The 26,900-nt window shown below is 43.6% G+C and overlaps 1 protein-coding gene across 3 annotated transcripts in view; it reads left to right on the top strand.

Annotated features, from left to right (window-relative positions):
- Nucleotides 1-26,900, top strand: part of ASTN2 (astrotactin 2) — a 950,369-nt gene that overhangs the window by 120,535 nt on the left and 802,934 nt on the right. For all 3 annotated transcript variants that reach the window (XM_058302487.1, XM_058302488.1, XM_058302489.1), the window contains exon 2: nucleotides 1,670-1,857. In XM_058302487.1, the coding sequence (XP_058158470.1) occupies nucleotides 1,670-1,857 (188 nt within the window). The remainder of the gene's footprint in view (nucleotides 1-1,669; nucleotides 1,858-26,900) is intronic.

Below are 26,900 nucleotides of genomic sequence, written 5' to 3' on the forward strand. Positions count from 1 at the left end.
GGATTGATTCTGAAGGATTTGCTGATGATTGGAGGAAGAGTGGGAGAGAAAGTCAACAGTCAAGGCTGTCTCAAGGTTCTCAAGGTTTTTTTCCAAGGCAGCTGACGGGCCAATTCAATCCTGTCCCTATTAGTAATTATAATGATAATAAATGTTAACAGCTAACAACTTTTAGCATTCAAGTGCTTGACACTGTTCCCTGAAGAACTTAAGTTCCATTAAAACCTCATGGAATTGGAGGCAATAGGGAATGAACGATACAAGAATAATTTGTTAGAATTAGAGGAGCAGACCTCATCTTCTCAACTCCTCAAGGCCTGATTCCTTTTCATTCAGTGTCACCTGGTCTGATGTGGCTGTAGTGGCACCTGGGGAGAGCTGGGTGAATAAGGATCAGTTCTAACTCAACTTGCTCATTGGTCCTTCTCAAGTGTGTATATGTACATGAGATCTCCTGGAGGTATAGGCATGCTATGTCAGGTCAACTCCAAGTCTCAGGAGGAGGGTTCAACTCCCGGTCTTAGCTGCTATGAAGGGTACTTGTCTACAAAAGACAGAGGAATTGGCTCTGTCTCCTGCAGTAACTCTCACTTGAGTGCAGATCTGATAATTCACCAAGAATCCCACCACCCTTCTCCTTTGTTTAGAAGAAGTACTCTATTCCTTTTGTCCTTTTAGGACTTTTCCAGGGATATGATCCCTCTAATGGAGGGTATTTTGAGAAGATTTGTATGATCTTCATGCAATGACATTTTGGTGCCTTATGCCATTCCCCTTCTTACACAATAAAGGACTATGCTGGTGTGATAATAGTGAATGGCAGTGTGATTAAAATGGTAATTATATTAAAGAAAAGGGTCTTCAGAGGGAAAGACAGTAGAGGCAAGAGTTAGGAACCTCAGGTCAGGCAATCTAACCTTTGCCTTGGACATATGAGAACACTGGGGTGGCAAAGTCGCTTTTCAAATAGTTCTAAGCCACAGAAACCTTTTTACTATCACTTTCTTGTTAGTACAGTAGATAAGCTATAAAAAAATTGACTGCTCTGATAGAAGCAGGAGAAAGAAGCAGGCTCAGAACAATCTACTTGCCAAACTTCTGTCTGGTGCAGGATGACCGTGAAGCGCTTTGGTCAGACCGGGTGCTTTTTTGGGCCTTTGCAGCCCTGAGGTTCTGCAATTCTGCCATGGTCACTTCCTTCAGTTTTTAAGGAATCCATTCTCATCTGTCTTGCTAGTTTCTTTCCTTCATCTTCTAGTTCTGTGGCCTTAGAATCTATAACTGCTTTCATTCTTTTGCTTCATTTAATTTCAGTGTTTTAGTAGAATGAATTATCTTATTATGCATTATGCCAAAGAGAGAGAGAGAGAGGGAGGGAGAGTGAGAGAGAGAGAGAGAGAGAAAGGGGCATCCATTTGGCACCAGACAGACCTGGGTTCAAATCCTGGCTCTGCTACTTCAGCTTTGATACTTGGGGTGAATCTTGGCCGCAGCAAATCCATCTCTAAAATGGAAGTGATGATCCCTGGCTCATAGATTTCATGTAAGGCAAGGCATCCAGCACAGATTCGGTGCCTTATGAACTCCTGAGTACACAGGGCTCCTTCCCTCCCTGGAGCTCCAAGGCTAGGCATACAGCTCACCCAGTGCCTTGGCTCTTGTCTTTCAGAGATGTCTGGCACGGCGGCGGACATCTCACTGGTGCACTGGAGACAGCAGTGGCTGGAGAATGGCACGTTGTACTTCCACGTCTCTCTGAGCAGCTCTGGGCAGCTGGCCCGGGCCACCGCCCCCACACTCCAGGAGCCCTCGGAGATTGTAGAGGAGCAGATGCACATCCTGCACATTTCCGTGATGGTGAGTGAGTGGGGGCACCACAGGAGATCCTGGGGGGCGGGCATGTGAGGCAGAGAGATGGAGGGAGGTGTGGACTTTTCTGTAGGTGGAGGGAAAGACCTGGCCATGTGCAAGAGGTTAGAATGATAATAAGAAGGTCAAATAGATTCCGTGGTGTCACTTGGCCTGATGCATAGCATTCCATCATCTGTCAGCTGTGACAAACTAATTGTGTTTTGGAGGAAGAAAATAAAGGGTCTCCAACTCCTTGGCCTTTTGGCCAATAACTCTGGGAATAGCTGTTTAACATCTGTCATGTGCTTAGCCTGCCTTGCTGGGGACAGAGGTTCAGTGCTCCAGAATACAGCTGGCCTTTCCAAGAATGACTGCACAAACAAAATTGCAACAGGATAGCCTTTGCTAAGTGCCCTTTCATGGGCCAGGTGCTTTAACCCGCAGGAGAACTCTTGTAGTGTCGCTATTGTTTGGAGGCCTCTGTGCATACATAGTCTGTGCATTCGCACGGGGAAGCTCCCCATTGTCCTCACCGTGTAGTTGTGAATACTGAGTCAGAGGGGCAAAGATACTTGCCCAAGGTCATAGCTGGTAAGAGATGGAAGGCCTTTGAGTATTGGAACCAAGCATATCTGGTTACAAAGCCTGAACTGTGTCCTCTACACCCTGTTTTCTCACAATGGAAGACTTTATTGAGTCCCCATTGTCTGTCAAGCACTGTGCTGGGCACCTTTTGGACATTGTCTCATCGCATTCTTGCCAAGGAGGCACATAGTCGGGCTGCCGCCTCCGAGTTAGGGATGAAGTTGTGAGCCCAGAGGGGTGACGTGACCTTCAGGCTCTTGATCTCTGAGTCTGCTGCCTCCTCAGAGAAGGCTGCTGGGATTGAAATCCCTCTGGTGACTGTCCAGAATGGAGCTAGGCCCATAGTAATGGTTTCTTTAGAAGCTGAAATTAATGACTACAGGGTAGATAGAGGAAAACAAATTCAGCCCACACAAAGGTCAGATCCTGCTCTGGTCAGGAATAGCAACAGCTCACCTCTTCTGATTCTATTTCATTTAAAACCACCCTTACATTATTTTCTCCTTCAAATACCTGAGGGTAGGGACTGTTAGCCTCAACCCAGGTGTGAGGAAAGTACAGCTCAGATGGGCCCAGTGATGGCACGAGGCCACCAGCAAAGTGGGGCTGCCTCCCCACCCCTTCATTTCTTTCTTCCACTCTCCAGTCAGCAGTATTTTCTGAGTCTGCCATGGAGAAAACCTTCATCCTGGTCTCTGTTCTTCTTGTTCCTCTTCAGCTAACTGTCTGCATCAGCCATTCTGATTAGGGCTGAGTAAGAGCTTGGAAGTTTTCTCTTTTTGGAAAAACACACACATACTCCAGCCAGGCAGCAACGTTAATTTTGGACCTAACGCATGCTCATCACGTGGAGGCACAAATCAAGGCCTTTGTGTTATTCATGGAATGAGTGTGATAGACTTACTTTTTCCATGTGTATATTTAGCGAATGATGCAGCCACACATCAAGCCAAATGGGTGCCTGCCTGCTATCTTTTGGTGCAAGTTTCTAAGCACCACCTTGGTGTACTTGTTGAGTCCCTCGGGGGGACCTGGCACCCTCTGATGTTAAGAAGGGTCAAGGGGAATGCCTTCTCCTCTTCCTTTAATCTTTGGGAGGGAGATGCAGTTTCGACTAATATTTGTTAAGCGTTTCTGTTGCTCTGGGCACATTTACTTACACAGTCCTCCTCAGAACCCAGTTGTCTATAGATAGTATTGTCTCAGTTGTCAGTGAGTCTTGCCGGAGTCTTCTCTGTGTCCAGGCCCAGGGGTAGTTCCTCGGTATCAAACTCCCTCCCCGAGGATTGTAGCTCTTCCCTCCGCCCCTCCCTTCTGCTCAGTGAGCTTGGTTTGGAAAGAAGAGTTTGTCTTTGAAATTCCCTGTAATTCAGGATTGGTTGGCAGAGTAGGAAGTTTGGCTCTTGGCACACTCCAGAAACCCTTGTGTCACCTGCTAAAGTGGCCCAAGGTGGTCTCGCCTTATGTTCTTATCAGCTCTGAGCTTGCAGGGCCCCAGCGTCCTTACCCTCCAAGAACAGAGCAAGGTCCCGGAGACCCTGAACATCAGGACGTCTCTGGATGGAAGCCCTGTCTCCCGGAGGTGGGACAGGCCCCTGAGAACACAGCTCTCCATCAGAGGCACGGTGTAACCTCAGGCAAAGTATTTAACCTTTCTGTGTCCTGTTTTTGTCTGTAAAATGGGGGATGCATGAAGCCTTATTTAGTAGGTCCACCAAAGCCATACAGGGGCCTGGTCTGTAATAGCACTTGCTTTTATTATTAGTGGCACTTCAGTTGAAGAGTTCAGGGTGCATGGATTTCTTATACCCGTTTACTTCATAGATTGATAAGCGGAGGTGCAAAGACAGGCCAGAACTTGCCCAGAACCTCACAGCCAGGCAGCTGGCTCAGCCCCTCTGCTCAGCCCCTGTGCTTGGCGTTCTGCCCACAGCCAGTTGAGCAAGAACTTAAACAGCGTTTGCTTTCTTTCCCATCAGGCAGCCATTCAAGATGGTATTCAGGGTGTCTAGAGTCTGTCCCTCTATTTCATGAGACTCAGCAAGTAGAAGTGACTCACCCCAGACTGCATGGCTTGCAGTAGGGCCCTTTGGGACCGGGCTTTCTCCAGGACTCCAAACTTCCATCACTTGGTTACTCAAGACACCATGGCTCTGACTGCCAGGTGTCCCATTGTTTTCATCTTTGGTGATGACTCAGATCATCCTGTCAAATCTCAAAGAAATCTGGAGGCCAGGGTTGACAGTCCTTTATCCCCTTTTTGCAGCACAAATATCCTCCCTGTTCAAGCCATGAAAGCAGCTCCTTGCTTAGCCCCTGGAATCTGCTAGAATCCCTTCTAGAGTGGAACCAGTAAGCTTTGGGGGTCTTGTTAAACTGAGTTGGGCACGTAAAATGTCCCAGAGGATTTGACTGTTGATATCCCAAAAGGTGATGGAATAAGGAGGTAATCAGTGAACCCTAGGCCACCAAAAAGAGTGAACGGTCATCTTGTCTAGTCCCCTGCCTCAGCTTGGCTACTCTAAGCAGTTACGTGCTCTCCTCGCTGCAAAGGTGGAAAGGTTCAGAGACGAGAGCAGAGGTGTGTGATGCCACAGACCTGGCTCTGAATTCACACTCTCTTACTCCTGCTTCCTGATAGTTTTACCCTGGAGAAGTCCCTTCACCTCTCTGACGCTCAGTTCGCTCACCTGTGAAAGGAAACTGATTATACCAATTACACAGGATTGTTAAGGAGATTAGGGGGAGTACATAACTGGTACCTAATATCTAGTCTGGCACATCATGTGAACACAGTAAGAGGGATTTTTACTATTACTATTTACTGTTTACTGTTACCAGTACAACCATACTTAAAGGACTACCGTTTAGGAGGAAGAAGACATTGGGCTTAGTCTTACAACTGGTGCTATTCTGTTTAGGGAAATAATCATACTATATAACATTTATTGAATGTTTACTTTATGCCGGGCACTTTTTCATATTTTTTATATACATTATCCCATTTAATCCTCACAACAAATCTTATGGTGGATACTATTATTTTGTTCATTTCATAGAGGAACTGAGGTGTTGATAAAATAAATAGCTGATGGTGTAGTTGATTATTCAAAGGTTGAATGATAAAGCTATATTTCATTCTATATAGGCTGACTCCATTATATCTGCCCTTTATCTGTGAAGCACACCACCACTTTTCTTCTCTGTGCATTAATTTAGCTTAAGTTACATGATTTATGAGTGAATTCTTACATAGACTCACCTTTATGTGGAATCCGGGGTTTATGACTTGGAAGTCAACTCCAAGGTTGAGCAATTCCTTGGTGGCTAGATTTATGATGTTGGCCAAATTAACTTCATCATCTTTAAAACTGGGTAGTATTCCCCAAATCTTAGAGCTTTGCTAAGTGTCAAATAAGGTCACACATGTGAGTATTCTGCACAATGAAAATAATGGGTGAACTTATTGAGAACTTGTGGTGTATCACCTACAGTGCTAAGTGTGGCACTGTATTACTCCACTGAATTGTTCTAAGACCTGTAGGACAAGGTACTACCTTTGTCCTTGATTTACAGATGAGGAACCTGGAATTTGGGGAGTTACACATCTTGCTCAAGTTCACGTTACCAGTAAGTGCTCATGCTGCAATTCCAACTCCTGTCTGTTCAGACTGGGCACAATTCTGCATAGCATGTTCCTGATAGTCAGTGCTTCAAAAGACATGACCATTATGAAAACATTAGCTGTCCAGTGAGGGTCCATCATGCTTCTTATTTATGGAGTATCTTTGTGATGCACAAAACTCTTGATTGAACTTGGAAAGTTGAGGGGGAGGAGTTGTTTATACTAGAAATTTATAGATAGATAAAAAGAAAATCAAAGGAGGCTAAGTGGGCAAATGGCTAGGGGTGCAAAGGAGGCTAAGTGGGCAAATGGCTAGGAGTCAGAAAAGAACCCATGGTCTGAATTCTGTGGGTACTCTTTGTTTTATTCACCATCACAAACTAACATGGACATCTCCTTGCCTGATAGCTCAACTTTGGATTCTAAATATACAAAATTTAAATAGTAGGGCAACATGTGCCAGCTGGGCCCTGAGCCTCAGCAGAGTGGTGACTCCTACTCTTCTGGTTTGTTGGTCTTATCCAGGTCAGCTAATAGGGAGGTGAAGATGGTCAAACATCACACCAGGGAATCAAGAGTGCCTACAACTGCAAGCAGAGGAATTGCATCCATCATCTGTGTGAAATCTAAGCCCCGTCTTGATCTAGAGTTGAAGAGGGCATCACCATACCAGGGTCCACAGAATGAAGGAATAAAATATGGACTAGAGTGGACTTACCAATATTCTACTATAAAACTGTTGTGACTAGTAATAGAAGAAATTTTAGCATCGAGGTGGAGAAAGTGGCCACAGTATTTGCTGAGGGCAGGAAGAGGGAAGTAGAGATGTGATGTGGGGGCATTTATGGGATTTCGAGCTGTTCTAAGTGTATTTCAGGGTCAGATGCTGGACTTTATATATCCTGCCATAACCCACTGGATGTACTGGGGGAGAGTGTGAACTACAGGGTAAACTATTATCTATGTAGTACAGCAGTGCCCCAAAATGTGTTCACCGAGTGCAATGAGTGTGCTGCAATGATGAGGGAGGTTGCTGGTGTGGGAGGAGTGGGGTGGGGGTGGGGGTGGGGGGTATACGGGAACCTCACATTTTTTAGTGCACCATTTTTTTGTTGATGTATATATCTTCAAAAAAATACAATTTACAAAAATGATGAGGTGGGGGGTGGAGAGTGGGTTATATGGGAACCTCTTATGTTTTTTGCTTTTTTTATGTTTTTATTTATTTATTTATTTATTTTTTAAATTACATTATGAAAAATATGAGGTCCCATTCAACCCCACCGCCCCCGCCCCCCACTCCCCCCACAGCAACACTCTCTCCCATCATCATGACACATCCATTGCACCTGGTAAGTTCATCTCTGAGCATCACTGCACCCCATAGTCAATGGTCCACATCATAGCCCAGACTCTCTCACGTTCCATCCAGTGGGCCCTGGGGGGATCTATAATGTCCCGTAATTGTCCGTGAAGCACTATCCAGGACAACTCCACGTCCCGAAAACACCTCCACATCTCATCTCTTCCTCCCGTTCCCCACACCCAGCATCCACCATGGCTACCGTTCCCACACCCATTCCACATTTTCTCTGTGGACATTGGATTGGTTGTGTCCATTGCACATCTATGTCAAGTGAGGGCTTAGATTCCATATGGCGTTCCTTGTGCTCTATTAACTTTAATAAAAAAAAAACATAGATAAAAAATAGAGCCCTTTGATTTCCTTATTTAGAAAGTGGGGAACGCTTATTTGTTTCAGACAGCCATAAGGTTAAATGCAAAGAGATCATAGCAAATGTGATCAGAGATTCTTATTTCTTCTTTACAGTTGCATGTTTTAATTTTGAGTCATTTTTTGTTTTCTTTTGGTTATATTGGGGTTTCAAGATATATTTTACTTTGGCCTTCATCAAAATTTCTTTCAACACACTTATCTCTTGGGGCTCAGAGAGTCATATGACTCTACCCTCTACCTCTTTTTTAATGGTGAGAATTATCATTTCATATTAATTGGTGTGTATTTTCTTTAAAAATTCCCACAAAAGTTATGGGATAGAAACGTCCATTGTGGCTCTTTTTCATTTTTCCTTTTGTCTTTTTGGTGGTGAAATGCTTTGAGAAGAAGGATGAAAGAAAAAATTTGGTTGATGTGAAAGATAAGACATTTGAGGACACATTTATTTTTAAAGGGTCATTCACACAAATTGCTGCAGATTTTCCTTGGGGGCTGCAAAGGTTTAGGATCAACTATAAAATTAGAGGGAGCGGTCCTCAAAAATTCCCTTAGTTTGGACACCAATACAAGTTAGTCACCAATTTCAGGTTTGGAGGGTTCCAAAAACTACCCTGAGTATTGATAATTTGCTAGAAGGACTTACAGAACTCACTGAAAGCTCTTATATACTCAGTTACTATGTATTGTAGGGAGAGGATACAAGTCTGGAAGGGTTCCATCCACAAAGCTTCTGTTGTCCTTTCCTTGGGGATCAGGATGCTTACCCTTCTAGAATCTATACATGACAATACACATAGGATATTGCCAACCAGGGGGCCTTTTCCAAGGCTCAGTGTTCAGTTTTTTATTGGGGTTCTCTTAGGTAAGCATGGTTGATTGATTAATTGCCCATGTGGTTGAGCTCAGCTTCCAGGTCAACTGATGCCATCCACCCCACAGACTCCCCCTTCCCCAAATCTCATGGCTGATTTTTCTGGCCTGGCCAGCCTACCTGCTATGACTATCAGGTATGGCCATTCTCACCCTAAGACCTGGTGTGGCCAGCCTCCACCCTAAACAAAGACACTCCTATCTTGTATGACATAAATTACCTCCCTGAGGCTGTGGCCAAAGGCCAGGCCACTCTTTGGGCAAGGCTGGGTTCTTTACTGCAAGAGTGATTATCAGGGAGCAAAATTCTGGTGCATGAAAAGACAAACCTTTCAAAATGTTTGCTTTATCCAAAGTTGAGGGAAGTAAGTCAGGTGATAAGGAGTAACTTGCTCCTGGGGGTGTGCAGGCTGAGGCTGGAAGCACTATTCATTTGTATTTTGAAATAAATTCATCAGGTGAATAGTTATATTAGGTGATGATTTCAGTTCCATCAAACTTAGAAAATCTATGATTCTATGACATAACAATATGTTGAAAAATATTTCTAGGATTATAAAGTGCCATGTAAGTGTAAGAATTATTGTTACTGTTATTAATCAATAGCTTTGTTCAAAGAATCTATGTGATATTGGGTTTGCTTTTTAAAGTTTTTTTGTGAAAGATGGCTTTAGACCATTTCCCCAGCTATTACGTTTTTTTTTTTTTAAGATTTATTTATTTTTCTCTGTCTCCCCCCTCCTCCCCCCTTGTTGTCTGTTCTCTGTGTCTATTTGCTGCGTCTTCTTTGTCTGCTTCTGTTGTTGTCAGCGGCATGGGAATCTGTGTTTCTTTTAGTCAAAATCATCTTGTATCAGCTCTCCGTTTCGTGCTGGGCGTCTTTCCTTACGGGGCACACTCCTTGCACGTGGGGCTCCCCTACATGGGGACACCCCTGCGTGACAGGGCACTCCTTGCGCACATCAGCACTGCACATGGGCCAGCTCCACACGGGTCAAGGAGGCCCGGGGTTTGAACTGCAGACCTCCGATGTGGTAGACAGACGCCCTAACCACTGGGCCAAGTCTGCCGCCCACTATTACATTGTTTTATTCACAGCATTTCACTTATTCCTTCATTCACGAGTCAATCATTCGACTACCCAATGATTTACTTGCCTAACTAAACTTAACAGTGAAATTCTAGTTGTGAGACAAAAAAGGAAAATTAGCAAAGGAGTTTTTAGATAATCAACTGGAAGTTCAGAATGAGCCAGCTTTGGGAAATTACTGTTAAAAGTGGTCCTACATATAAAGTTGTATTAATGAAAAACCAATTTTTTTGACTAATAGAGGTTTTAGATGTGACCAGAAATATTGTGTTTACTTTTGGGGACTACATGTTAAGAGAAACAATAACTAAATAGAAAAAGTTATAAGAAAATAACTAAGTAAAGAATATTTAAATAATGATGAGCTCTATTATAGAATATTTAAAGCACTTGCACACTTAACTCATTTAATTCTTATGGTAATTCCTACTTAATAGATGTTACTACTCCTGTTGCACTGTTGAGAAAACCTACGCACAGAGAATTTAATGAACTTGTAAGAACTCTTGGACTTGGTGTCCTAGGGTTCATATTAGGACTTCATAACTGTAAAATCAGGAGCAGCTCCTCTCCGTGCCCGTTTCCCCATCTGTAATGGGATGCTGGGGGAAGTACCTACCTCAGAGGGCTGCTGTGATGTTGGCCTCAGGTGGTTTTCATAAAACACATAAGCTGGTGCCTGACGCACAGTCAGTGCTTTTTACATATTTGATTCTGCTGTGTATGAGTGATATCGCCATGTAATTCATAAGCAATATTATTGAAGGGCACCCATGAAGCACCCAGGGCATGGAAAAGCCAAGGAGTTATAGACTTTGAATCCCAAAGGCCTTTCAGAGAGGGCACAGTTGAGGGAAAAGCAGACCCCACCAAGGATTGATCTTAAAAGCCAGGTGGCAAAACTCGAGTAGTAGAAAGACCATGTGGTACATGGCGCTCGCTGTCCCAACTCTGCCACAGATATGCTCCAGGACCTTTGGCAAATCACATCCCCTTCTCAGTCCACTTTCAGATACATTTCATCCCTCTGAACTTCTCATTTGGTAATTTATAAAGTGGAAACAAAATTAAAATCAAAGTGCGCACGAATGCATTGGCTAGGTTTTTCTGAAAGCAGTAGATCTACAAAAAAGGCTGGTAAGTGGAGCAAGGACAGGCACTTGAGGGAAGGAGGAGGCTGAAGAGGAAATCTGGCCGGCTGATGCAGCATCTAGCAGAAGCAGGGGAGCTGCGAGGCTGGGGACCCAGTGCAGGGGATCTGAGAAGAGTCAGGGGACAGGATGATGGCCTGGGCTGCTACATCCATCCCTGGAGAAGGGAAGGAAGGGGAGGGAGTCTGAGACTTCCGTGTGGCTAAAGGGAGAGGCCAGGCAGGTTGGCAGGAGTCAGGGGAGTTTGCTTTTAGTGGCCGTTCCCCACCTCCTTCACTGCAGCCTCTTGTTCCACATTTTATTTTCCTTCAAGAACCTGGGGACTTTCTATACTATACAAACAACAACACTAAATGTATGTACAGTGTGTGTGAATGATTCACACTGTTTACTCCCTTTCTCATATGCAGTGAATCAGTCCTCAACAAAAATGGGAGGTGAGCAAAAATTTGAACTTCCACCTTCTCCTTCAATTAAATCCCTCTTTTCCCTTCTCACTGATCCTCAGAAGGCAGCTTGTTTTCATGAAAATAATGTGGTTTGAGGACAGATAATATGGATTTGAGTCTTCCTCTTATTGCTATTTGTCCTTAAGCACATTACTAAACCTCTCTGATCCTCCCTTTCTCCTGAATTTTAAATGGGGCTGAGGTAAGAAATAAACAATTAAAGGACACAAAGTGCCTTAGCCCACGACTCAGTGAAGGTTCCTTTCCTTTTGACTTTTAAATAAATTCCTTCCTAATCTGTTGTGCTTTGCTTGCACAAACATCCTTTGATCTTAGCTGGGGAGAAGTTATTAAGAATATTGACTCTAAAATACTGATATAAATAATTGCCTAAATAAATAAGTGGGCAGAAGTGACAGTTCTTTCTTCAAGTAGAATTCTAATTAATAAGTGCAGAAGGAGAAAGGGTAGTAGAAAATCACTGTTAGGTAATTACCACTGCAATAAGTGCCACAGACAAGATCCACAATGGGTGAGCCTCGGAGGAGAACCATGAGATTTGCAGAGTTTCAAAGTATCCTCCCTGCTAGCTTTTATTAATTACAAAAGGGAAATAGCATCTATAGAGTGGAGAAATCTGCCACATACCACTTTCATTAGTTTCTGGGGGCTACCGTAACAAATTAGCACAAACTCGGTGGTTTAAAACAATACAAATTTGGGAAGCGAACTTGGCTCAAATGGTAGAGCATCTGCCTACTATATGCGAGGGCCAGGGTTCAAACCCAGGACCTCCTGACCCATGTGATGAGCTGGCCCATGCGCAGTGCTAATGCACACAAGGAGTGCCCTACTACGCAGGGGTGTCCCCTGTGTAGGGGAGCCCCACGCACGAGGAGTGCACCCCGCAAAGAGAGCCACCCTGCATGAAAAAAGCTTAGCCTGCCCAGGAGTGGCGCCACACACATGGAGACACAGAAGAACACACAGCGAATGGACACAGAGAGCAGGCAACGGGGGGAGGGGGGTTGTGGGGGGCAGGGTATGGGTGGCAGAGAGAAATAAAATAAAAAATAAATAAATAATCTTTAAAACAAACAAACAAACAAATTTATTCTCTCACCATCTGGAGACCAGGAGTGGGCAGAGCCCCACTCTCTCTAGCAGCTTTGGGAGAGAATCCATCCCTTGCCTCTTCCAGCCTCTCCTGGTTCCTGGTGCTCCTTGACTTTGTGGGCACATTGCTCCACTCTACCTCAGATCTCACACTGACTTCTTTCTTCTCTCTGTGTCTCTTATAAGTCCACATGCCACTGGATTTAGGATCTACCCAGCAATCCAGCAAGATCTCCTCCTTTTAAAATCCTTAGCTTAATCACATCTGCAAAGATCCTTTCCCCAAATAAGCTTGCATTCACAGGTTCACGGGGATTAGGATTTGGGAATATCTTTTTGGGCGTTGCCATTTCAACCCGCTTTGCTGCCTTCACCAAGCTGTCAAGGTCAACATCATGAGCCATCATGAGTCCCCTGAGAGGGCGCACAAGAGGGTCACACTGTCAATGTGGTGGAATTCTTGCCCTAAATGCGTAACCTCATTCTGATTATGAGAATGCATCAGACAAACCCAATGTGAGGGACATTCTACATTATCCCTGAGCAGCATTCTTCAAAAGTGTCAGTGTCATTAAAGACTGTTCCAGATTGGAGGAGGCTCGGAAGACCTGACAACTAAATGTGATGCAGAAAAGGACATTAGTGGCAAAACTGGTGAAATTCAAAGAAAGTCTGTAGTTGAGTTAATAGGCTTGTATCAGTGTCAGTTTCCTGCTTTGTATCATTTCAATACAATTGTGTAAAATGTTTACGTTAGGGGAAGCTGAGTCAAGAGTGTGCAGGAACTCTCCAGACTATCTTTGAAACTTCCAGTGAGTCCATAATTATTTCACAATGAGAAGGCAAAAAAAAAAAAATACCATCTCTAGAGCTAGACTGCCTGGGTTAGAAGCCTGGTCCTACCACTTGCAGTGTGTCATGGATTAGGTTACTTGACCACTCTTCACCTCAGTTTCCCCCACTATAAAATGGCAAATATGAGAGTGCCTACCTTATGGAATTAAAATGGAGGGCATCACCCCTCTCAATTAGAAACAGAGTAGGCATCACCATCCCCAATCCTCAAGATTGGGGAATGGACAATGGACTAAAGTAGACATTATTATTCTATTATAGACTTACTGTTATTCTATTCATAACAATGGAATGAACAAACATAGCGGGGAATGTAACTATGGACTAAAGGAGGCTTCTTATTATTCTGGCAATGGAAGAACTTGTAACGTTCATATAAAGGCAGTGGCCATCAGAGGTTCTGAGGGGAAGGAGAGGGAAGCATGGGGCTTTTTGGGGACATTGAAATTGCCCTGCATGACATTGCAATGATGGATACAGGCCATTACACATTTTGTCATAACCTATAAAATTGTGCAGGACAGAGTGCTAACTATAATGTAAACTGTGGTTCATGGTTAGTAGCTATGCTTCAATGTGTGTTCATCAATTGTAACAAATGTACCACACTAATGAAAGATGTTGTCAATGGGGGGAAGTGGAGGAGGGGGGTGGGTGAGGCATATGGGAATCCCCTGTATTTTTGATATAACATTTATGTAATGTAAACTTCTTTAAAAACAAAAAATTTAAAAAAACTTTTAAAAAATGAAGTGTATCTATAACTACATAAATATTTGTATCATTCACATCACTCATCTTGCTGTTGTTATTGTTCCTATTTCATAGGATGAAACTTGAGGCCCTGAAAGCTCAGATGACTCTTCTAAAATCCCACAGCCAGTTTCAGAACCCAGAATAAACTTAAGTTTCTGAGTCCAAGTGATCTCTCCACTTTATAATAGTCTATCCCTTACAGGGGCAAAAATGGCCAGTGATCTTATAGAAGCCCATCTCCATAATCAGTCTAGAGCGTGGAGTCTGTGTGCCGTGAAGTCAGCTCTGAGCCTGTGGGAGAAAGCAGCCATTTCTTCCTGGGAATGTTTAGAAATGATAGAAGCAGAAGTTTCCAACTTAATTCCTTAATTCTAAAAAAAAAAAAAAAAATCTAAAAGGCCATTGGGGGGGGGGCTGGTGTAGCTCAGTGGTTGAGCGCCTGCTTCCGAGGTACTGGGGTTCAATCCCCCAGTGCCTCCTTTAAAAAAAAAAGCCATGTAGTCCATTTTAGAGTGAAAATAAATAACAAAATGAAAGCCAAGTATCGCAGAGTGATTTGACCAACGTTTTGTAGCAGGTCAGTGACGAAGCTGGTCTCACCCCAGTAGTACGTGTGTACGCGTGCGCTTCACCGTGTCTCGTTGTCCAGACGTCCTGCAGCTGGAACGTGCAGTGGGCAGAAGGCCTCTGGCTCCGTGCTGGGGCAGTGTGGGCAGGCGAGGCTGAGCCCCACTCTCTTTCACTTCATTGTGGTAATCATCCTGTCTGCAAATCCACCAATACAGTCAAACAATTACCCAATTCAAACTTCTGCTGCTAATGTTCCCCAGCTCAAGGGCATCTTTAATAGCAAAATAATACTTGTTTTTTCTTCCATCCCTCCCTGTTTTTTCCTAATCTCTCCCCAATGAGACATAACATTAATTACACCAGTTAACGGAAAGTCTGTCTCCATTACTGCCTGCCACCTTCTCCATCTTGGCTTCCGCCTCCAAAATTTCTCTCCTGAATGAAGGAGGCAGGTGGGGGGGGATATGCAGATGCGTTATTGTATTTATTTGCCTTTTCTCTGCCTACCTCTTTTGTGCTGAACCTTAAGTCAAGGAGGATCAATATTTTCTCTGGGGGTGTGCGTGAGTGTGAATGTCTGTGTGTGCTCTCTGTGTGTTCCTGCTTCATAATCTAGCTGTCATTTTGAGCTAATTGTGTTGTTTCCTCTTGTGTGGAAGGAAATCTTATCTGTTTTGGATTAAAATTCAATGAAGGTCATAGCGCCTGGAAAACTTACCAGACTGCTGCAATTAATGTTCATTTGGCTTTGATAAATTGGAATGTTCCCCTCAATAGGATTGGAGTGGGTTTCAGAAGCAATAATTCTTCCATTAACTCCATGGTTCTGCCTGTGATGGAGGACCTTGTCCTGCTTTTGTTTGTCATCTGTCACTTGGAGGAGGTGGGCATATGTCGGAGAAGATTTATCATGATTGCAGTGCCTGCTTGTATCAAAGCGTTTAAAACCACTAATTACGTTTGCCCCCCGTAAATTGCTTGATTAAACAAAATTGAGGTTGGAATTGAGGTACAGAACAATGTGTGCCCCTGTTTTCACCCCTGTGTTTCCATAGTTCTGGGGTTGTTACAAGTTCCTTTCAAGGGCTAGGTGAAAATGAAGCCATCGTAGGGGTGATGCTAAGAACTTATTATATTCCAGAGTGTACCCTCGGTCTTCTACCTGCATGGTTTTACTTAAATCTTAAAAACAGTTCTGTAGGGTGGTTGTGTCCATTTTACCCAGGGAGGGGATGGAAGTCTGTAGCTCTTAAGTGTTCTGACCAAGCCACAGGAGATTTGAAACCAATTGTTTTGATTCTGAAGCCCTGGCATTATCACTCTGCATTGGGATTTTTAAAAAATTGCCTGGTATTGTAAAGTTCTACTCTTCATCATTGCAAGATAGCCTTCTACATCAGAATCATTTCAGGTGTTTGTCTCAAAGGCAATTCCTGGGCTCCTCCCCAGGTATGTGGGATCTCAACATCAAGCATGGCGCTCCGGGGAATCTGCATTAGGAGAAGCTCTGCTGCTAATGTTTGCATACTCTAAAGATGGAGACTCACTGCCCTATATAGTTCATTGAGGGAAAGTCACACAGCCTCAGCCTCTAATTTTTTACAGTATTGTTTTTGCATTACTAATTATTTATATAGGTGATTGCACTGAATTCTCACAAATTCCTGCCAATCAGACTTTGCTGTCTCCATTTTATAGATTGAAACATTGAGGTTCTTAGAGCGAAATGGCTTCACCCCAGCTCATAGCTGGTGAGAGGCCCAGCTGGGATCCAGACCCTGTGTTTGACTCACGGGCCGCAAAGCTCTTGCTGTAACACAGTAGCATCTGCCTCTGTCCCCCCACCCTGTGTTTCCAGCCCTCCCTTCTTTAAATTGCTGCTGGGCCACAAGCAAGAGCAACTCTCGGCTTTTCCCTTGGACACCCTCTCGGGTTCCTGTCTTATTATAGTCCTTATGTGTCCTGATGTTCCCCTAATGACGCATCCAGAGGCCGCCCTGCCTCGGCCTCCTTAACGGGGTGAAATGTGGTGGCTGTGCCGGAGGCTTTGTTCCTGTGGTGCTCAGAACCACTGGAGGCCATGTGGAGGAGATGTGGGCAGCTCCCCCCACCCCACTGCAGATGATCTCAGGTGAGGGAGGCTGGGCCGTCAGGGCAGGTCTGGGCCGTTACAATGATTGTGGCAGCATGGTTGAGGGGAGAGAGAAGAATCAGCTGGGCCTGGAGCTGTTGGCCTTTTGCTGACTGTGTGCTCTTGGGCTAGCTACTTGTTCTCTCTGAGCCTTGGTTTCCTCAATTGCAAAATAGGGGTAACAGTAGTACTTCCTTTCTAAAGTCATGGTGAGGAATGGAAACTTGTTAAGTGCCAAATCTGGTGTCTAATAAATAGCAAGTTCACAATAAATTTTCACTCTTTTTAAAACCCAATCACCCTTGACTCACATCATAGAATCATCCCATTTAATATCTCATTAAAACCTCCTGATGGTATATTAGGTAGGTGTTCTCGTTACCCTTTCACAGCAGAGGACCCTGAGCCTCAGAGAATGGGCTTGCTCAGGGCCACCCAGCTGGTCAGTGGCTGACCGAGAAACCCTGTCCTCTCAATCCCTGCTGGAACTGGGTAGGTCCATGGGTGGGCCCTTTCCTGAAGTCCTGCAGATGGGAAGCTTAAGATCCAGGGTGATATCTGGGCTGGACACTTAGTCTGCTCTTGCTTCTGAGATTCTGGGCAGGAAATTGTCGTCAGGGCCTCCCCAGTCCCTACAGCCGAGGGAGCCTGGGGAACTGGAATACATCCCCGTGCTTGTCCCCTGTTGCTCCTGGGACCGAGGGGAAAGGAGTAATGGGAAGTGGAAAGAGGAGAGAAAGTGGCCACAAAGCTGAAACAGCAGGGTGGAAAGGAGAGAAAGGTGAGAGAGATGAGAGAGGTCTGTAGAAGAGAGGGGATCCCTGGCATACAATGGCAGCTCAATCAACTGTTGGGGGTAAGTGGCTGGGTGACACTGTCGTGGGTTGCGTCTGGCGATTTCTTTCTAACCTTGTAGCACTAAATACAGATTCAGACATTGCGGGAAGAAGAGCTGATAAGAGCCTCCACTTACTTACAGCAACCGTTTTTCTGGGAGTGCTATTGTATGCCAGTGTGGTCTTTGATACAAATGAAGTCATTGTATTTCATAAAATTCCAGCTTTTTAATAAATATTAGAAGATAGGGTGTGCTTAAAAATATTCCCATTCTTATGGACAATGAAACTGGGATTACCCAAGGTCACCCAGCTGCCCAAAACCCGGGTTCTGAGTTTCTGGAGCCCAAGTTTCCCCACTACGCATATTGATCAAGACCAGTGTGGATGTGTGATCAGGTACCTGAGAGGTGAGGGGCCCACACTTCGTTAAGTCTCTCTTCCTCCTTTACTACCTAGATGACTGGGAAACAGCCCTCTGCCCTGTCAGCTTCCCGCAGCGATGGAGTGAGGCTTCAGTGAGGTGACCTGTGGGAAGAGCTTGGGGTCATGCCCCCAAATAACAGCTCTGAAACTGTGGCACCTTGGACAGTTCTCTCCATATCTCCCATCACCTGTGTCCTCACCCTTAAATTGGGACATACCTCACAGCTTAAAAGACTGTACTGAATGAAATGAGATAACCTAGGCAGAATGCTTAGGATAATGCCTGGCGCATAATAATTGCTCATTTCTTGGCCTCTGTGGTTTTCATTACCTGCCGCTTCCCAAGCCTCGTATAGATGAATAAGAGTCCTCGAACTGGGAATCTCTTATATCAACCAAAGACCAAACAGGCCTTGGTCTTTCCACTGGCCTGCTGCTCAGTGGGCTGCCGCTGGGATGGCCCTGAGTGGAGAGGGGCCTGCAGCTGTGGGACGGGACAGCTGGCGTCTAAGAGCCTCCCGGGAACAGTCTCCCGCTCCCCACAAGGTGAAGTCATGGCCTCACCAAGTGGAGTACAGTGAAAAATGAGGTGGTGATGCAGCCACAACATCTGTGTCATCATTTCTGCACCAGGAGGTCAACTGGCTTCATAAACTGTGCTGCTGCCACAGTGGTCTTTGTTTAGGAATTAATTAGGAGTAGCAAAGAACTGCTGTTCGTGCAGATTTCTGTGTCTGGAAGTTATAAAAGGCAGATGGATTTTAAGCAAAGGCATTTTTCACCCTTTAACACTATGTGAAAGGGCACATATTAGAGCAGAAGGCACAGGGGAGATCGGCACTGAAAAGGGACACCTAAAACCTCTTCTTGGTCCGCTTTGCTGGGCCTATGGGCAGGGCCCCATCCTTTTTACTCCTGAGCTTTGTGCATTGGTAAACTTTTAGTAGTAATAATAGCATAGTCTGTTGAATCTTTCCCTGTGCTTGTGGCCGTGCTAAATGCTGCACATGGTTACCGCATTCAATCTCCAAAATAGCTCACTGAGGATGCCATTATTACCCTCCTTTTGTATGTGTAGAAACTGAGGCTCAGAGGATAAACTCTTTTGCTAGATGTGACAGACCCCAGACTTGGCCCCAGAGTTGTGTGAGTGAATCTGTGATCTAAACCTATAACTGATATGCTAGCAGCTTCCTTAAAAAAATGTTGTGAGCATTCATTTGAAAATACCTATTAAAAGCTCCATGAGGGATTTTACAAGGGGCTCTTTAAAACTTGGGAATTCTCGTATGTGGGCCAATGAGGACCATTTAAGCTTTCATATATCAGCTCTGTGTTGACATCGAAGTTACCTCAAAGAACATATTCCTCCTTAGCAACAACAGTAATAATGCTAGCTAGTTATAATTAATGCTGGAGAAGCTCATAAAATCATGGCATGTTAAAGGTATAAGGGGACTTCAGGATCTCTGCTTGCAAGAACCTCATTTTTAAAATGAGGAAACTCATTGTCAAGAGAAGGGAATTCACTTCTTCAAACTCACCCAGCACTGGAGATAAGAGATGGACCAGTTTGGATTTAGATCTCCACATTTCCTAGCACCTCTACTTGTGACCTTGGGCAAACTAATTTGTTTATCTGAGCCTTGGTTTCCTCTTCTGTAAATTAGGAAAAGCACTACCAATGGGCTTGAGGATTCACTGAGATGATGGATATGGAACTAGTGGCATAATATGTGGCAAACAAGTGTAAGCTTATTGGGACAGTAGGTAAAGGGGAAAAACATGGGTTTAGGGCCAGACAGACCTTGGTTTAACTCCAAACTCCTTAATTATTAGCTAGTGACCTTGGGAAAAATCACCCAAATGCTCCAAACCTTAGTTTCCTTCCATGAAAATTAGAATGATGGTTATACCTACTGCATTTTGTTTTCAATGTACATTAGAAATGATCTATGAGAAGATTCAGCCCAGGCCCTAACCTGCAGTGAGCCTCAGCTCTTTTGGGTCTCCATGTGTGCACTGCTCATCCCCCATCCCATTGCTTTCACTCCCATTAGACATTCTTCAAGCAAACAAACAAGAAAAACACCCATGTCTCCTTCCGTGAAGTACTACCCTTAATACTTTTCTTTGGGGACAGTGGAGCTGAGAAGCAGTTCTGGATTCCAGGTTTCTATATAAACCTTCCCAGTTTTGTGGGGTAATGCATCCCCTCCAAAAACAGAGCTGGAGAGGAAAATGGCATTAAGCATAATTATATATGCACTCCTGCTTTGTTGGAATTCATTGGGGGATTTGTCTTTAAAGTGTCATTCTTATAGCACAGACACCTGTTATGCTAATGACGCTGCCTTAGTCTCTCCACTGGGGGCCTAGATGTTTTCTTAGCAGAGCTTCTGTGAATGCGTTACGCCACATGCCACACTCTGTGGTCTAGCATCTTTTTCTTTTTCTCAAATGTAAGCACCTTGGATTCTTAATTTGGCCTCTGTAATGAAGCACATGGCTGGGGAGAAGTGCTTAAGTTAGTCCCCTCATTGGAGAGAATACCTAATGTGAAAGACTGGAAGAGAAACCACATTTATTGAGCTGTTGCCATGCACCAGGCGTTGAGCTCAATGTTTTCTGTGTTCTGCTATTTAGTCTCACCACAGCAATGCAAGGTAGGTATTTATATTGTTATTTTACAGGTAAGGAGACTGGAGCTCAGAGAGGGTATGTACAAGCAATTTATTCAAATAAATATTTCTTGAACAACCCTCCCACTGTGTGTCGAGGGTGTTGCTAGACCCCTGGTGTTGCAATCTTTTCCTCTGGTGTTTATCAAGAGTATTAATGGATCAAGCAAGTTTTCTAAAGCCATACTGTGTTAGGATCCCTTTGAAACAAGGAGACCTGGAACTTAACTCATTTACTTCTTTTGCATTCATTGGGCAGCTCATATGCACAAGGCACTGTGTTAAGCACTGTAGGGGATTACAAGATACAGGGTTCCATGCTATAAAGTAGTTAGCATTACAGTGAAGGTGCTGAGACAAGTGCTTAGGGAAAGCAAGGTAGCACTGCACCAGAGGCACACACCAAAGGCAGTGGTAACACAGGGTGGGAAACTGGAGGCTTCCTGGAGGAAGGCAAATTAGTCCAGGCCTGAAAATATGGCATGGGCATTCGTTTGGATTTGGACATTGGTCAGTAATTGCCACCTACTGATTCTCAATCATGATCTCTTTCCAATAGCTAACCCTGGCAAGGCTTTGGGGTTAGGCATGTATCGCACACCCACTCATGTTCCAGTTTTCTCACTAATGTCCTCTCTTCCCAGATTCCATCAAGGATGCTCCATTGCATTTACTTGCTATGATTCCTCATTCTCCTCCTTCCCAGTCTTACCTTGTTTATTACCACCTTGACACTTTTGAAGACTCCTGGTTAGATATTTTGTAGGATGCCCTTCATTGTGTGTTTGCCTGATGTTTTAAATTGTCCTGATTAGACTGGGATTATGGATTTGGGGGAAGAATAGCGCCAAGGTGAAGTGTCCCTCCCTTTGCACTGTAATGGGGGTACATGATGTAAGCATGGTTTGTGACTGCTGATGTTAACCTTGATCACTTGGCTAAGGTGGTATCATCCAGGTCTCTCTACCCTAAAGTTACTGTTTTTCTCTCTATGTCATCTAAACCTTAGAAACAGGCCACAAAGTCCAGCCCACACTCAAGAGAAAGAGAATTTAACTTCATCTCCTCGAGGAAGGAGTGTTAAAGAAATGTGGACATATGTTAAAACCACCGCTGTAATTAATAAATATTAGGGGAAGATTCTCTGAGTCTATGCAAATATCTCTTTTATTTTTGCCTGCTAATTTTAGCATTCATCTGTGGGTCTTGCTGGCAATGATTTATTACTATGGTAGAGAAAAGGGATTTTTAAAGCAAAACAAAAACAAAAAAGGAAAAAGAAAAAAAAAAAAAAAGCCCAGAGAGCAAAAAGAAAAACAGTACACATGTGTTAGAGCCAGACTCTTTCCCAGGGGCTAGACCTGCGTCAGAGTGGGGTACAAGGCTGCACTGTACTCACCAGCCTGGCTGACCTCATCCCAGCATGGGGGCCTTCTAATTGGCTTCTCCATCGCAATGTCACTAAGGATCACACCCTGAAGCTGAGAGAGGCTCCTCTCACTCTGTTAGGGAAAGGTCACTGTGGAGCAATGCAGTAACACCTAAATTGGCCATTTTTTCCAGGGTTCATCTTAGTATACATCTAGTTTTGGAAGATGGTAAAGGTAGGGCTCAATCTGTTAAGTTCTCTACCTCCGTGTGTGTATGTGTGTGTGTTTGCTTTTTGCTTTATAGGTATGTTTATTACTGGGCACTGTGGCATTTAGGGAGGGAGAGTGTTACACATCCTTCCTTTGATTTTGTCCTTAGATTTGAGCAGCCTTTAAAGCAAAGTTCCATAAGATAGTGATGCTTAAACACGAGCTGACTCTATACTGAAGGATAAGAATGCAGAGATGTGTATAAACTGCCAGTGACCGGCATAGCCTGGAGATATCTTGGGTGGATCACTGGGAATTGAGCATATTAGGACAACTTTGAAGTGGTGCTTGAATGACTGAGGCTGATAGGAAGTATTCTAGACAGGGAACTGCAGTGAGCATGCAAGCACCTAAGAGAGTTAGGAAAGTTTTTATCCATTAAATTATTAGGGAATTTCATACTCATTTTGCCAACAGCTATTTCTGATTATGAAGAACATTGTGTTGGCATGTGGCTACTTGCTTCCATAGCATGATCAAGTACTTGAATGTTCTCTCTCTATCTTCAGCATCTTTGGACACCAAGATAGTTAGCATCAGTCATTGTTTAATTGTTTGGTGTATTGGTTGTTATTCAGTTGGTTGGTAGATTTAAGACTAGTGGCTCTGTCTTATTTCCATTTGGATTTTGTAGGAGACATTGTTCATGTCCACTTAATGTCTTTTCACTTAACTCTTTCCATGAATGCTGGCCCAACTTTTAACTGCCAGCACATGACTTTGGCTAACAGTTCTCCCTGGATCCTGGGAATTATTGGCCCTCAAAGGTAGCCCTTAACTGATGATTGTTGGGAGTTGGGTAATACATACCTCACCGCCCTTACCTCTCCAGTAGAATAACTCTAAATATTCAAAGAGACTTATTGTCTTAAGTCTCTTTGAATATCCCAGTAGGCTTAAACCTCTATTGGGCACAATGGTATACAACTCAATAGCACATTTTGTATTGGCTTCCGTCCCTTCCCTGCCTCATTTCCCTATTCCTCTACCAGTGTTTCCTGGAATAAACTAATTATGCTGAAGTCCTTGTCTTCTGAATGGCTTCTGAGAAAGATGAACTTTAAATAATCTTCTTGTCTGGTTTCTTTGACCAGGGAGTCTGACCCGGAAGACAAAAACAAATAAGTAAAATGACCCTAACTTCCAGCTGTGGCACTGAAACAGATGTGCTGGGTGGAACAGAGCAAAACACTTTCACATTCTGGGACCTCTATTTCTTACTTGTCAGGAGAGAGATAGGCTTAGATGTTACAAATGCCCTTCCTGAAGTTTTGGTTCTGAGATAACTCAGAACCTTCGGGAATTCATCTAATATTTTCTGAAGGTCATTTGTATGCTCACTGCCGACTGGGTCCTTACTATACAAACTCTTAAGCTTAACACTTCCTGTATTAAGGAGGTTTGGACCTGCTGTTTTTGAGGAGTTCCCTTCTTTGCCTTCTTTGACCAGAATATGGTAAAGGCTAGTCGTATTTTCATTCTTCCTTCTCTTTCGTCCTTCCTTTCCCTGTCCTAACTTTTCTGCTTGCACATGTGGAGAACTATCCTGAGATTGAAATCTCTGACCTAGTATTTTTTTCTGACTGAATGTAATCATAGGTACAGTTTGTGAGAGCTTAGTACATGCCAGGCACTATGCCAAACACTTTTCCATACTTTATCTTTTTTTTTTTTTTTTTTTTTTTTAATTTTTTTATTTTTTATTGACTTTGTAATAATATTACATTAAAAATATATATGTGAGGTCCCATTCAACCCCACCCCCCCACCCCCCCCTCTCCCCCCCCCCAACAACACTCGTTCCCATCATCATGACACATCCATTGGATTTGGTAAGTACATCTTTGGGCACCTCTGCACCTCATATACATTGGTTCACATCATGTCCCATACTCTCCTCTATTCCATCATGTAGGCCCTGTGAGGATTTACAATGTCCGGTGATTACCTCTGAAGCACCATCCAGGGCAGCTCCATGTCCTGAAGATGCCTCCACCTCTCATCTCTTCCTGCCTTTCCCCATACCCTTTGTCTATTATACTTTATCTTATTCATTCCTACAACAGTCCTATTAGGAAGATACTACTAGTATTTCATCATGGGGAAGCTAAGTTTTGGGACATTTATGTAATTGCCCAAAGTCATTTGACCTTGAGTGATGAAGCCAGGATTTGAATCCAGGCTTGCCTGAGTTGAAAGCTTACATTTTACTCTCTACCCACTTCTATGTATAATGAATTCAGTTATAGGTAGAACTCACAAGACCTGTGTGTATTTCAAAGCATGATTTATAACACCTGGGTTAATGTAGCGGGAGAAGCAGAGAAAAGAGCCTCACATGGGAAAAAACATATGGATTTTATTGGACATTAAGCTCCCAGTGAAGTAATGGTATGGTATGGATATCCAGAAAAGTTTTTTTTTTTTTTTTTCAGTTTAGATTTCATCAATATGTGTCCTATCTAGTACAGGAATGGTCTCGCCTGGTTAATCGTTTCTTGGAATATTGTGCTTAGTTATGGTATTACCTTTAAGGAAAACAGGAACAGAATCAAGTGTGTCCAAAGAAGGATTGGCACGGGCAGTGGAAGCATTCAAAACCTTATCACCACAACTCTGAAAGTTAACTGGGAGGATTTAGCCTGCAGAAGAGAAGACTTGGAGATCTCGGTAGGGATTACTACTTCAAAACTTAGTAACTCCCAGGAAGAGTGGGAGCTAATCTTGTCCTGTGTGGTCTCAGAGCATAAGAGTCAATGGGTAGAAACTGCTTGGAAGAAGATTCCAACTCTCTTTTAAAAAGAAACAAGAGCTACAAAATTGGAATGGCCTATTCCAGGAAGTGGTGCCTGTGTTAGTCAGGATTTTAAAAAATTTTATTTGCAAGTGACATAAATCCAACTCAAACTGACCGGAGTAATATGATCTTTTTCTCCTCAAGGAACAGAAGTCTCTAGGGCTTCCTCTAGCTTCAACAATGGTTGAATCAAAATGTTCATACAAAGTCATCAGGAATCAGTCCTTCTTTCTTAGTTCTGGTTTCCTCTGGGAAGGTTTTGTTCCTGGACAAACACTCCCCCAGTGGATCCTATATTTGTGTTTTATTGCTACTACAAAAAATACCACACACTTAGTGGCTTAAAACAATACAAATTTACTGCCTTGTAGTTTCATAGTTCAGAAGCCCAAAATGGGTCTCACTGGGCTTAAATCAGTATGTCAGCAGGGTCATTTTTTTTGGAGACTCTAGAGGAAAGGTTTCCTTGCTCTTGCTAGCTTCTAGAGACCACCCACATTTCTTGGCTCATGGCCCTCTTCCTCCAACCAAAAGCTCAGAAGTAGTGGGTCAAGTTTTTCAGGATCTCCTCTACCGCCTCCCTTTTCCATTTATAAGGACCCTTGAGATTACACTGGTCCCACCCAGATAATCCGGGACAATCTCCCCAGATGATTAGCAGGCAATTCAATTTACAGCCTTCATTCTCCCTTGCCACGTAAACTAACATATTCACCGGTTCTGGGAATAAGGACAGGGACATCTTTGGGTGGGGGTGTCATTATTCTGTCTACGACAAACCCTGAACAATTACTCTGATACTTCAGCTGGTCAATTCTGGGTCAGCTGACCACCCCCAGACCAAAACTCGGGTCAGGTAGGCTCAGACTGTGTGAACTAAGATGTGGAAGGAGCATCATCTAGTCCCTCATAGAAAAATTAGGTCCTTATTAGAAAAGAGGAGGAAAGGAAAGCTAAGGAGGTTAAACGAAATAAAACAAAACCCAACAGAACAGCCAGTGTGGGCTTGGAGTATTCATTATTAGGTAGGGGATAGAAGGAGAGACTGCAAAGATTTTTTTTTCTTATTATGTTTGAAGATGATCATGTTCTATGGCTCTGACTAACCACAGGGAAAGCAAAGTAGCTGAGCATGTCTAATGATATAAATTCTGTTCTCTATCCCTGGATGAAGCTCTGAGAATTACTAAGTTCAGATTTACTGTCTTGTTTATGTGGTGTTCTGATTCCTAGATCATGGAGGATGCTAAAATATTGCTCATCAGAAAAAGAGTCGGCATAATTTTTTTTCAAAAGGGACGCTTCCTTTCTTACTAGAAAAGGGTATTTTTAAGGCCATTTCCAAAATAATTCCATGAGAGTCTTTGGCAAAATAACTCTAACTGGGCTGATTTCCTTATGGAAATGCCAAGAAAAGCCCTTCTTCCAAAACTTCGCTTTGAGGAAAGTTTTGGAAGAGTATGGGGCTGCCCATAAGCCGACGTTTCTCCCTCCTTGCCTGCTGCTCCCTGAAATTGGATGGGATCATGAAATTCTAGCCAATTTCACTCCACCACAGGTGCCTTGAGTGATACATTTCCAGTCAAACACACAGTTTAGGGCTCCAGATGGTGGAGGAGATAGTACGCAGAGGTAGGAAGGAGGCGAGAGTCATGGGGGACATTTTAGGAGAAATGATGCCTATTAAAGTTTTCTTTTCAGACTGTAGAGTCCATAGTGTTCAAGCAGGAGTT

The sequence above is a fragment of the Dasypus novemcinctus genome, chromosome 8, assembly GCF_030445035.2.
Source record: "Dasypus novemcinctus isolate mDasNov1 chromosome 8, mDasNov1.1.hap2, whole genome shotgun sequence".
In the NCBI taxonomy this organism is placed as follows: domain Eukaryota; kingdom Metazoa; phylum Chordata; class Mammalia; order Cingulata; family Dasypodidae; genus Dasypus; species Dasypus novemcinctus.